Below are 13,395 nucleotides of genomic sequence, written 5' to 3'. Positions count from 1 at the left end.
GAGGAAGCATCCCCACCTGTATTGTTGGAAACTATGTCCGTGTAATGCTGCAGATGAAGCTGAAGATGGGCTTCAAGTTGGTGACCAAATTTGAAGTGCGCGGTCACTGCCTAGGTATAGCTTTTGCCGAGAGTAAAATATGTGCGTTGGGTTACACTAGTATGTGGGCGGAAGGGAACTGGATTTGGTAACTTGGTCGTCACAAAGTCTGAAGTTGAACAGACGGAGGAGGAGAGAAGAGATGACAGGCCGGGCAGGTAATGAGAAGTATATGATGAGGTTGAAAGAGCAAAGGAGGTCAAGACTGGTCTTGTATTCGGGCACCGAAGGCTGGTTGGAAAAAGAGGTACGTATGTGTGGTCGGTCGAGGCCCGATGGGATATATATGAGTGAGACGGAGCACAGGGCCAGGGCGTGCGGTAGGGTAGGTACCTTGCGAGAAAGGAGAAGCAAGGCGCAAAAGCTTTGGTTTTGAGCAAACTGTGAACGGATTTGAGCTACCCTGTCCATGTCTGAGCCATGACGGAAGCGCTTGCATCGAGAGAAAAAACAAAAAAACGGTCGTTAGGACGGACGGACGACGAGGTCCAGGGTTGAGGTCTCTCCGCCTCGCAAGGTCCAGGTCTGTGACAGTGGGTACAGGTGGGAAATTCCCCCATCAGGCGATGGAGGGCTTTGACAGTGGACGGGGGCATGGGGACGAGAGAGGGATACATGAGAGGGAGGTATCTGGACCCCTGGTCATAAATGCACACCTCGTGGCATCTGCAAGGTAAATCTGCTATCGCCACGCCCTCTGACGAGAGTGGGGAGCAGTGGATGGGACGTCCAGGGACGGGCGGGCTTCAACAAGTACCAAGAGGGACACAATCGAGGTTCTGAAGCCCACCCATAACTGGAACAGGTCTGGGTCAGCTGTGGTTTTATTTATTGATTGATTCGTATTGCCTGGCGAGAGAGGGTTGACATTATGGCATTGCGGCTCAGAGGCCAGGTATTTGTGGAATTGGCAAGTGATGTTCGCTGTTGCGGTCGTTGGAATTCGGGCGTGCATCCACCGCCTGTTGCTGCTCTTGGCCAGTGGGTGGGATCATCGATATGTCCTGCACTGACGAGGGCGTGGGAAATATCCATCAGACAGATGTGTATCCGTAGGTTGGCGGGCGCCAATTGTCCGCGGATCGCCTTTGGTATCAACCCCGCCCGCGGAGAGGCTAGAAGACGTGGGAGATGACCACTGCCGACGTCTGCTGTGACATGGCTGGGCTTTACGAGCCACGAGAACAGACGTCGGGTTGTTAATAAGTGACCCGAGTTAGTGATGCTCTGTTGTCAGTAGTGCGTACGGAACACATGGGGATTCCAATGCGCAGCAGCACAGAGACCACCACAAGCACCTGGCCCCAAAAGACGGAGGAGCTGTCGCTCAACGGCAAAGGTCCTCTGTAATACCCGTACGGATACTCCGTACGGAGTACTGGTAGCATGTATTATCTGTAGTCCCGTGGCATGAATCCCTGTAAAACGCACCGACCTGACTAAGCTGATCTCTCTTCGCGGAAGGTGTCAGGGCGGGATGTCTTTGTTCCAGCAGACCGAGACACACGCACCGAGGACTGGGTTAGCGAGAGGGAAGTGAGCTGCGCGTCTCCGCCTCCACCTCGGAACATCTCTGAGGCTCAGAGTCGTCTATCCACTCATGCTTGACCAGCCCCAACTTGCTTTTCGGCGCGGAGGGTATACAATACTGAACAAGGGCAGTGTGTGAAGGGTGTTGGCTCTGAGAATAATTTGAAGCGCTCTGAAATGAGTAGCGAATGTAATAGCCGACATATTATACATGCAACGTGTTTAGAGGGATGTTGAGGCGCGGAAGTTGGCTGCTGGCGCTTGATCTTGCAACGACTATCCGCAGGTGTCCTTTCGTTGTCATTGAGGAAGAGTGACACAAATTTGGTCCCAAAAGTATGGACGAATTGGCGCCGAGGTAGAAAAGGGTAATTGCCGTGGGGGGCCGTTGGGGGACGCTGAGGGACGCAATGAATCGGGTGTGACATTGCTGGCGTTGGTGCAAGCGAGATTGTTGCAAGATCAATAACAGAGAGCTGAGGATCTGATGCCCAGTCCAGCAGCCAGCCAGAGTACCGCACAAAGGATGTGGATGATGTGCTTCAAGGCACATGTATGTTGAGATGATCAATATTAGCGGGTTGCACAGCAGAGACGGGTATCCGTCCTCTCAGGACCAACAGTGGGCGAAGACGAGATTAGGGAACGACGTCGGCGAAGTCGGCGTACGACATAAAGTTGGTTGGTGCGTCTATAGTAGCACCCTTCCTTGGTGGCTTATGGACGCGGTGTCCAAACTTTACTATAGTAGACGACATGATGAGCGCCGCTATTGCCATGGCCGGCGCCGAATGGCGGCGGCAGCAGTGGTCCAGGGTGGGAGCATAGGGTGGCAGTCGGCTTCCGATGTCTAGAGCTGAAGTTGGGACTCTCAGGGTATCGTCAACATATCGGCAAAGGAACGGTACTGAGTAAAGCGTCTCGGGCATGTCCACTTTGGAGCGAAACGTCTTTTGAGTTGGTCCAATGTGCAACGTCTTGGGGGTTATGTCAGGCCTAGCACGGCCGAGACCAGCATGGTGAAGCGAAGCGGAGACACAAAAAGAAGCCGTGCCGAGAGGAGGGAGTGATAACCTAAGCCTAGAGGGCGGGTGAGATGGTGGTGGTGGTAGTCGGCTGATTGAAGCGATTCGGGAAGAGACCGGAGACGGGGCCAGAGTCAAGAGGAGAAGAGTCTGAAGCCTGGATCAGCTCATGATGTGATGGAGGGATGAAAGAGTGGCTGGCGTGCGGCGGCAGGCCCCTGTTGGCAGGATATGCAGCGGACGGACGAATTGGATTATTGCAGTAGGAAGCAAGACCCGACATGAACGGATGTGGGCAGACGCGGGCATGGGCCAGATGCTCTGAGCCTCTCAATCTCAAGGATGTGTAACTACCTTGAGAAGGCAAGGTAATGTATCCGTAGAATGGTACGAATTGGGAGGCAGAACGATGATGAAGATGCAAAAAAGGAGAGAAAAGTGTCAGTGGCAAGGCCGTGCTCTGCAGCAGTAGCGCGAGGTAGCTGCACACTGCAGAAACTGCAGAACGAATGTCGATAGGAAGGAGCTGGGAGGTGGGTGTGGAGTCGACGGGATGTGCAACGTGCAGGTGCGACCTTGCCTTACCTTGGGTGCGGGTGCGGGAGGCAGGTGCAGTTGGAGGGGGGGAGAACCGGGGAGGGGAGGTGCAGTGTGGGCAGCTTCGTCGAGAAGGACGGGAAGGCAAGCACGGTGAAGGAGTGGAAGGTATTCCGGATCGTGCCTGTCTTAGGTAGCCAAGGTACTTACTCCGTACTCCAACTGGGGGCATCATACGTACCATGATTGAATTATTATCGGAAGGCACCTCAGAGAATAATCGAAGGTAGGTAGGTACCGACAGATGATTGACGGCAAACAACGAGGAAAGAAGAAGGTGTGAGCAAAAGTGCCTCTTCATCATGCTTTCCTTTTTTCCGTCCCAAACTATGCAGGCAGTTTTCCTTCCTTGCGTGCTTGCCTTGTTTACGGAGTAGGCCTTGGACCTCCAGGAGGATCATCCATCACCATCTTCATCCTCGCCCGCTTTCTTCTTCTTTTCCTCCCCCTTGCGCTATCCCCTTCTTCAGCCCCGTGGCCGCATGTCTCTCACTGGACGCCCTAGATATTATATGCAGAAAATCTTGGTACTGATCAGTGATGGCAAGCTGTGAGCTCTTAATGTGTGATCTACCTACGCAGTAGTAAGGTAGGCAAGGCAGGGGGGAATGTATCTGTAGGTATATTCCTACATGTAACAGGCTCTCGCGCCAGGGTTATCCACCAAGGATATCGCCAAGTACTTCGCAATTGGTACTCCGTAATGATTTATCATCTGCGAGACTGAACCGGTGATTTCCAGCTGCCACAGTTGGCGGGGGACGTGCGTGTAAGTTCCCATTGTCGACTTGGATGGCAATAGTAATGGCAGTGCAACGAGCTTGATGCGTCAGGTCCATTCTTTGACCCGACGTTTCTCCCTCATGCAACCCTCCAAACATGGATGCATTTCTTGGCTGCTGCCCCGGCGGATGGAGAGCTCTTGAGGGGTCAATACGTCGCCGACAGTCATTGATGTCCATGGGGAGGCACTCGGGAGAAAACATGAGGTAGAAAAGCAAAGAAACGGAAACATATTGCCCCGCCCTTGCCTTCTTTTTTTTGTTGTTGTAATGCTGCAAATGTGATCATTGCTGTTGGCTCGGTTTGGACTTGATGCTTGACCAAGGCATGAATCAGCAAGAAGGAATCCATCAGCTTTGGGCAGTTGCCGTATCATGTGGTACAATAGACCCCCAACCCGCGATCCGCACTGAGTCCGAGGTGCAGGCGCACGAGAAGGCGCGATTGCCCTCGGTGAAGGACCACACGGAAGCATTACACACGCAGATGGGACACAGATGAGGTAAGACAAAGCCCACTGTTCTTCCCATGTCACTTGGCCCTCGTAGTTCGTACCCAATCACCCATTCAAGCCAAGGTCAAGGTCAAGGTGTACGGAGTAAGGTAAGGAAGGTACGTAGTACATTGTTACTCGTACAGTAGTGTACAGGGGCCCAGGTCAGGGCAACGGTCCATCCAGAAGGAGCAGCCCCATGCAGGGCACCTTCCCTTTAGATTAGCCCCGTGTCTGTTGCAGTGCTGCTCTCATGAATCCATGTGCCGACACGACATGACGCTCGACTCGATACTCGACTCAACCTCAATCCGAAGCACAAGAGGACACAGCAAACACGCTCATACACACCATCTCTTTCTTCTTTCCCCCTTGGTTTCCAGAATCCCCTCACCAAATTCCCTCTTGCGCTTGAATTACTTCCCCCCTCCTCCGCCTAATTGTCACGCCGAGCGAAGCCAGGACCTTGCTGTATCGGAAGCGCTCGAATCGCATCATGCGTCGCTTGTCCAAGGAAGATTATACCAGCCAATTCCTGTCTTCACCAATGCACGAATAATGTTGGAAAAAAAGACTGGCACCCTGCCCTGGCAAACGGACACACTTCTCTTCTTCATGCCCAACATATTCCGCGCAACGCCCGTCCTCTCCACACATCAATATCTCGATTGAGAGACGCCCGCACCAAGACGGTACCTACACCGACGCCCCCGGGCCCCGTTCCCCGTCGTCGGCCCTCTTCTGACTGTAGCCTTTGTTGGCTCGCTCGTTGTCTACCCTATTCTGTTCCGTCTCCTTCACGGATAGAGTCAGTCGCAGCAGGCCCGAATCCGCGTCTGCTCTTTTCGTCGTTTCGCGGTCCAAGCACAACCAGCCCACCCGCCAGCACCCACTCACACACACACACACACACACACACACACTTTTTTGCCTTGCTCTGGCTCTGTCTACCTACGAACCAGCCTACGATGACGGCTCGCTTTCATCATCACACACATTTGTGTCTCTTCTGGTACTGAGAGGTGGGTGGCATTCCATTTTCCTGCCACGGACACGCCACCCATACAACCAGATACTAAGGATATCTACAGAGTAACTACTGCCTCCAATCGACGTCGATTCCTCCCAGAAGTGGCTTTCCTAGAGGCTCAGACTGGTACAGACCATCATGCGCCCAATGCAACCCCGGGCATATGCGGTTGCACTGCATTCATTGCAAAAGGTTGAATCTTGGGCCCATAATGTTGCGCACTCTTTCGCACTCCCACTTGGACCTGCTATGACCAGCCTCTGCTCGACTAGACCGTTTACACTTGGATGCGTAGCTAAGATACCTTGAAGGAGAAAATGTCTCAGAACATCGGCGACTCGATATCATCAGTAATTCTACTCCAACGAATCTCCTCTAGTAACACCAGTCAAGTATGCACCTTTGGCGCGGGCCACTTGAGAGGTTTTACTATTTTCCACGACCAAGCAGCCGGGTAGAATCCTTGGAACAACGCACATGTTGGCACTCCATGATCTCGTTCAGTTCTCCAACGGCGTTGGCCAAGAAGGCCGAACCGCCAACACAGCCATTCTAGTAATGGTACTGATATTTTCTAGGGCTAGGTTAGAATGACAGTGATTCTTGCGGCGTTATAGCTAATGTCACTGGCATCAAGACCCCCTACACGCCTTTCGTACGTTCTCTTCGCACTGCACACCGGAGCTAGGTCCGGGCATGGTTGAGTGCAACACCATGCGGGCTTCATGTGCCAGGTCAACAGCCCGATACCAAATGCCAAGACCACAAAAGGGACACGATGTCAAATGTGGACAAAAGCAGAATCATGGCAACGGCCGTCCCCTTTGGAACGTCCTGAACCGGAAGTACGTGCTAGCAAAACGACCAGTAGAGTCCAAAGCGGGCAGTCTTTGTCGTCTCAACCACCGCATTTACGATGTGACACCCCGCAGGGACCGTCCGTCTGCGACAGAGATGCTCGAAAGCTCACGCCAATGTCTGGCCCTCGGCCGCAATCCCCAAATGCAATAGCATGCCAATTATTGGATTGTGCTATCGATACTTTACAATCATTGAATCAAGATCGACCCATGCGACGGTTTTCGGCGCACCCTATTTTCCATTGGCCCAAATCAACTCATTTGACGCCCCTGCCTGCACTATATCTCTGTCAGTGAAGGCCGCCTCCATTGATAATCACATCACCAAATGTCTATTTACAGCGGGTGTCTGATGGAACGGCATTCGGAAGCTGACCCCGGCTTGCCCTGTGAGGCCCACCTCGTCAAACATGCACACCATGCGGCTCGGGACACAATTACATGGGCACCGGACCTCAGACACATAATCTGGCAGGTTAGCCAACGTCAGGCCTCTACTCCGTACTGCGTAGAATGCAGATGCAGATTGAAGGTTCTGCGGAAAGTGGAGTGTGTTGTCAACGGAAGCCGGAGGGCGGAGCCGCGGTACATACTACTGGGCGCCACTACAAGGTGTCGAGGTCGAGGGAACTCAACATCCTTCAGCCACCTGGGCTGACATCGCTTGAGAGCTTGACAGACGAGATGTATCCGTACAAGTTACAACATGTCTGAGACATTGGGACTGTGCTCGTCGATGATCGGGTCAGTGATCAGTAGCTTGCCAGACCCCCACTCCACGGAAGCCTGTCCCTCAGGCTCGGGGATCTTTTGGAAACGTGACTCTGGTCGCACATAGAAGAGCTGGCGTGCACAGCAACAATTGAGCAAGTCCAATCGTCTTCAACGCCCCTGACGCCAGTCACGCCACGACTAGACAAAGCGAGAGAACGCTTGTCGGAGGTTGAAGTTCAAAATCGCATTTAAATACCTTAAGGAACGTATCAGTCGAGCTCCGATCCTGTCTTCGCATATTGAGCTAGCCTCCCTGCTTTCGAGTGCGTTTGGGAGGGCAACGTCTGTCCCTTGACTTTGATGCTGTCGCTATCAATGAACAACTCTGCCAGGGTATACCGCCTGTTCATGATGCAAGCCGATCTCATCTGGGACCGATCGGAGATGAGCAGCAGCACTCCGTACGGATAGAAAAACGGAAATCACTAGACACTCCCAAGAGGGGCCAAGAGCGACGATGGGGAAGAGCACAAAGCGGCAGGACGCGCCATCAACTCAATGACTGATCCAGGGCATTGCTTGCTATTGTGGCATCCTCGCAAATGCAAGGCCATCGTCCATTTTTTTTAGTGCCTGTCCGACCGCACACAGACAACACCAGCTTTATGGGACGGTTGCTGGCTTGCGTGGGGACAATTGCAACAGGTCGCGTCGTACCGGAAAGACGGACGCCAGCCGCAAAAGGATTGCCGAGCTTCGGGCTGGCCTGCCAAAATCTTAAAAGTCTGGTTCCAGATCCAGGCGTGCAGAATCATCGTCCAAGGGAGGGGCGTATGGGATTTGACAGATGATGACCCTGCATCTGCTCCTCTCCACCGGGTAGCCATGCCTCGTAACGTACAGAGATTCGTACCTCCAACAAAGACGCTGTCAGGCTGTTAGTTCACCAGCTGGGGGCATGTCTCATTCCACGACAGCGATGCTCTTGGGATATGCCGACTTTGGTGGAATGATAAATTGTTATCCCACTGGCTATTAATACCTAGCGGACCACAAACGGCGGCAGTCCTCAATATGAACGATTGCACCCGGCAAGACAGGGACCATGTTTTTGAACGGTACAGCATCCGTACGCATAGCCAAAAGGGAAGCATAATGGCACGTCTACAAGGCTTTCAAGGCAAACAATGACGCAGCAGGGAAGCAGAAAAGTTCCGACCTTCCGACTGGTTTCTTGCAGAAACACTGAACGGCCGTCCTACCCAGCTTCGAGCTCGACCTTGTAACAGCCTAACAGGCCATCAGCTCCCGTGCTTGATGTGCAACAGCGTTTTATACAAGGCGTCCTACCGAAATTCAGGGCTACCCCAAGGTCAGTCTTTTGAGACTGTGGGTCCATGCCAGTTGCCCAACGTAACGTAAAGCAGGGAAGGCTGACGGGCCAGGAGCTTGACAGTAGTAGTCGGAACGTACGGCGAAGCGGCGAAGCCGATGTTTTCTCAGTCAATGGATATGTTCTTCATCGAGCTTGCTTCCGGGCCTTGACAGCCACAATTCCTACTGAAAAAGAACCACCAGCCAAAAATACATGGATGGGTCCTCGCGGGCAACGGAATACGTTCGTCGATCCCGCATCCACCAATGGAAGAGCGCTCGGCAAACAGTGGCTGACGTTGGCTAAGCAAGCCCCTCGGTGTTCTCTCCAAGACCGCACATCACGATGTTCCGCACCTGGGAGAAGCACAACAATATTTGCACCTCGCCTCGATCTTCCTCGTTGACTGCGGGCGTCCCTCGTTACACTCTGGCTTCCTTGGCAACCATTGATCTTCTTCACACTCATGTTTCGTTGCAGCTCTTGAGTTGTTGCTCTCCCCTGCCGGACAGCCAGGAGTCACCGTCAAAGCGTTCGTCGACAAACCCACCCTCAGGTTTCACACCAGACTTCGAAATGATCAAAGCGCCATCCGGCCCTCCCCACACCCACAACCCCAAATTCCTCATCTGATCTCCCTGTCCCTTGCCCTTGTCAGCTCCCTGCACGGCGGCTGCCAAAGCTGAATGATCGCATCAATCGGGGTTTGGGCGAATCATGGCGGTTCCAAGTCCATTCTGACAGGTACCCGACGGGCGAAGTCTCCTTGTCCCATGCTCGCAACTATCGACTAGAAAGGATATTATGAGGGATGCTTGCGCCGGGGTTAACCCAAAAAAAGCCTGACAGCAAGTGGAGAGTCTCGCAGTAACCGCTCGACCTTGGAGCCATGCTCGCCCTATGGAGAAGAAGCGAGAGAGGAGGGGTGAGTCTCCATCCCGTAGAGTCTCAAGGCAAAGCCTGAATATCCGGAATACGAAGGTTCGAGTCGATGTCGGTATCGAAGTTGCAGACGAGAGGCGGAAGTGGGCTATCGACGCACAGTCGTGAAATTGAACGTACCACGGCACGACGTGAGAGTCCAGGTAGCACCACCATTCACCTTGAATATGCTACCATGCTCACACCAGGCCGCACGTACTTTGACTTCCGGCCTCACGCCCCCCTCCATGGCATCTTCCTATACCAAATTGAGATAACTGGCGACTTTTGACATTTTCACACCAACGCGTGTAGCTCCAACCGGCTGACAAGGTCGATGAAATAGACCAGAGTGCATACGGCAGTGGTTGCGTGTCAGCGCGGCTCATGTCTGTCGAGTGTCAACCGCTCTTCGAGTGGGTGGAGGGCTTTCTTGCTTCGTTGCTGCCTCTGTGGGGGTGCAAGCTCCACGGGCCGAGTCGTTGACGGTGTATCATCAACTCATGCCCTCCATCTGCAGATGGCGGCCGACAATATACTGGAAATTTCGGAATCCCATCACCGCGAGGTTACCATTGTCAAGGCCCGGGGTCCGAAGACACCCTTCCTCTAGCGGAGACGTAAGCGCGAATGTGTATGTGGCAACGTCGGACCCAAGAGAGTCTCCACCCGGCCCCCATGCCGAAAAACAATCTCGGCCTCTTCTTATCGCTTTCAACACCACATCTTTGTAACTGTCTCCTGACTACCTTTCAACAGAGCCTCTCTGCTCACTCTGCAACTCGCACTGGATAAGATTAGATATGATATTTTGGTCTCTTCAAGATATCGCTAAGTCGGGATAACGTCGGGACATGGGCACGAGAGAACCAGGTTTCCCACTTCACATTGCATTGACAAACACGCGGCGCGTAAAATTGGAGACACTCCGATCTACTTTCATCGTAACGGTTGCTACCGTTCCATCGCAACATCCCATCTCATGAACGACGGAGACGGCGAAGACGAATACTTCATCTCCGTCGACGGGGTCTCCCGGTCACTGGGAGTATCATACTTAATGACGCGGCTATTTCCTCAAGCTTTCTCTGTTGCCGCGCTCCTGGTGGTACTTTGAAGATTCGGAGACAACTTCAAAAGGGGACATGTCCGCTCATCTGTGACGACCGGCAGACACCTTCGGTAAGCCTAGTTTCGAGTCACAATCGGCAGTAACTCTCCGCATCTACTAATCGATCAAGTTTATTACATCTTTGTCGCTGCCACCAGTACGTCCACGATCCCACGCTTACTGGTGAAGTTGGTTGCGAACCATTATGTGTTCTAGCCTTGAGCCTGGTCACCTGATGTTGTCTCAGAGCGACCACTGAGTCAAGGTGTGTTAAGAGCGATCACAATATCTCACGCTCATTGCCTACCGGTACTTCACCTCTATTTTACCAGATGGGCTTGAGGGTGTTTTGGGCAAGTTCAAGATCCTTGGAAGAAAAGGTTCATCGAAACCCAAAAATAACCTCTGAGCAAATCATGCAGTTTGAGAACGAATGCACAGAACGAGCTCAGTGAACGGACGGTTTGAGGCTCACAGACGTTCCTCACGTCATCCCCGCTGATCGTTCGGCAGATAATTGTCGTTGAGTGCAGGGTCTAGGGGTCTCAACGCTTGATACCTACGCGTGAGATTCTTTACCCATGGTTCTACCGGGGCAATGTCATCAACGCAGCCGGAAAATGTTTCGGCTCGATTAGACCATTCAATTGTCAGACACCGAGCATCTGATATAACGAATGAAGAATCTCTCATCCAAGCGTCATCATCCCGTAATTTCCCCTCTCCGGTAATGACGACGAATGTTTCTCTTCGTTATCTCAACCTGGGCCTTGGTTTACGCGAGGTTAAGGTTTGTCAAGTTGAATTGAAGGGTTTACTACTATTCAGCTGAAGCGGTAATTACAACAAACTATCGTTCAAGTCAGGACCATCTCCTGAAGCCACCAGAAAGCGGCATGCGCAGCCGAACAACCCTACCATTGTGCGACGGACTTCACGGCCACTATCCTACAACACCTAAATCCCGTCTCCAAGCCGGGTTCACAATGCAACCAGGGCCGCGATGAGACCTCCAAGTAGCGCAACTGGTCCCATTGTAGGCGCAGCATTCGGTGTGTTGGTGGCAGATGCTGACGCCGTTGCTCCAGACGCTGTTGCTCCGGATGCCGTGGCTCCAGACGCAGCGGCGCTCGTTTGTGAAGCAGTGGCCGATGGTGTTGAGCTGGCGCTCTTACAGACGACCTGGTCAGGTACGGTGACGCCTGCGCCAGTGCAGATGTTCTTCGCGTACTTGACGGCGGTGGCCTGGTCGGCTTCAGGACAGGCGCCGGCAAGACAGCATGCGATGCCGTCGAGGAAGCCGGAGTTGGAACAGATGCACTTGACGTCGATTTGACTACAGCCAGCAATGCCGCTTCCAGTAGTGTATTGATTTACGCAGCCTTGCTACTCATCCACAACATCTCCGTCAGCGCACGAATTACAAGCGACTGCGAGCATCGTTGGCGCTCAAGCAAACGATTGAAGGCTGAGACCAGGGGGACGAAGGGGGAACGTACAGCGCACGTGGGCAGTCCATCCTGCGCGGCGGCAAAGCCGGCAAGCGCGATGATCACAGCGGAGAATCTCATGGCGACTGTGTTTCGGAGACGAGAAGACGTGTCGCGCGTAGTCTGAGCGCGTCAAAAAGGAAGTGTCGGAGAGAAGACGATGTTTGCGACAGCACGGATGGGTTTGGAGCGAGGGGTGCAAAGGAGTAAAGAGCGAAGCAAAGGAACAAAAGGGATGGATCAAAGAGGATTCCGAGAGGGGGAAAGCTGAAAGCTTGTAACGCTACGGATACATGGCGCTGCAACCGTGGTGGCATACCTACCACTTCCCGCTTCAAACTATCATATGAGCGCCACTATCCTTATTTTGTTTCCCCCTTCCATCGACCGGCCCCCTTGGCCATGGACGCTTTCGGGAAATCACACCAATCATAACGTTGCACCAGTGGTGCCAATGACTTGTCTCATTGGCTGTTACTAGGTTGTTATGAGCTCAGTTAAGTTTAAACTTTGGAGCACTGGAGCTTATTGAGGAACTCATTTGACAAGCTTCCAACTTGTTAGTGACTTAACAGGCATGCTAAGTCAGGATCGCCTAGACACACAATGGCCCAGCCCACCCGGATGAGCCGGAGGCTTTGTGGACGGTCACGGTGCCCTGCTCCACTCATCTTGAGGATCGAACGGTCCGGGAGGGGAAGAGACCTGGCCGTCCGGGGGCCCGGTTTTGCCGGCAGCTCCGTATCGGTTTGCTCTCACGATTTGCTTCTTTTCCTTCCCCCGCCTTGCATCCGTTGTTTGGGTTACCGCCATGTCTGACCGCGAGGGAGACTGAAACATCATCCAAACTTCTTAGAGGACGTGGACGCGTGGCGCTCGCTTGTCTGGGTTATTGGTCTAGACGGAGAAGCCCTTTTGCCGACCCCACGCAGAACAGCAAACATTCTTCCTTCCCGTCTCCTGAATCTCTGGACGACGATCAAAGGGATATCCGTACATGCGTCTTGCTCCGGCAAGATGAGGCGGAATCAAGCTTGTTGTGATCCCTGGCCCGCTCGGTCACCCCCCTTGATTACCTTGCCGGACGGCCGTCTTTCCCCGCACCAGGCGCCTGACCTCCATGTCCAAGGATTCGGGAGAATTGGCGTGGGAAACTGACATTGGAGACACGAGCACGGGCGTGCTCTCATCTCCGACTCATACTCGGAGGCTTAGGCTGCTGGCACCACCCACGTAGTCTTGCATTATGCAGTAGCATAGATCGCCCGTTCGATGGCCCGGACCGCTTGTGCCTTTGCCTCGCTTCCAAGCGCGGGCGACTCTGACGACAGAAGCATGAAGGTTAGCTCTTTGCGCCTGTTACGGAG

At 53.3% G+C, this 13,395-nt stretch overlaps 2 protein-coding genes across 2 annotated transcripts; both read right to left on the bottom strand.

Moving 5' to 3' along the window:
• Positions 1 to 2,709: 2,709 nt before the first annotated feature.
• BDP55DRAFT_629904 (uncharacterized protein) lies at positions 2,710 to 3,555 on the bottom strand (the record flags this gene model as incomplete). Its single annotated transcript, XM_060572083.1, is given in 3 exon segments — positions 2,710 to 3,375; positions 3,402 to 3,413; positions 3,433 to 3,555. The coding sequence occupies 3 exon segments, from the start codon at positions 3,553 to 3,555 to the stop codon at positions 2,710 to 2,712; spliced, it is 801 nt and encodes a 266-aa protein (XP_060431999.1).
• Positions 3,556 to 11,519: 7,964 nt separating this feature from the next.
• BDP55DRAFT_726675 (uncharacterized protein) lies at positions 11,520 to 12,109 on the bottom strand (the record flags this gene model as incomplete). The annotated part of the gene is made up of 2 exons (XM_060579178.1): positions 11,520 to 11,924; positions 12,038 to 12,109. The coding sequence occupies 2 exons, from the start codon at positions 12,107 to 12,109 to the stop codon at positions 11,520 to 11,522; spliced, it is 477 nt and encodes a 158-aa protein (XP_060431998.1).
• Between the last annotated feature and the right edge of the window lie 1,286 nt (positions 12,110 to 13,395).

The sequence above is a fragment of the Colletotrichum godetiae genome (assembly GCF_030913485.1).
Source record: "Colletotrichum godetiae strain CBS 193.32 chromosome Unknown BDP55scaffold_12, whole genome shotgun sequence".
Taxonomy (NCBI): Eukaryota; Fungi; Ascomycota; class Sordariomycetes; order Glomerellales; family Glomerellaceae; genus Colletotrichum; species Colletotrichum godetiae.
The sequence above is the reverse complement of the archived record's forward strand: the minus strand, read 5'-3'. Positions and strand labels throughout refer to the sequence as shown.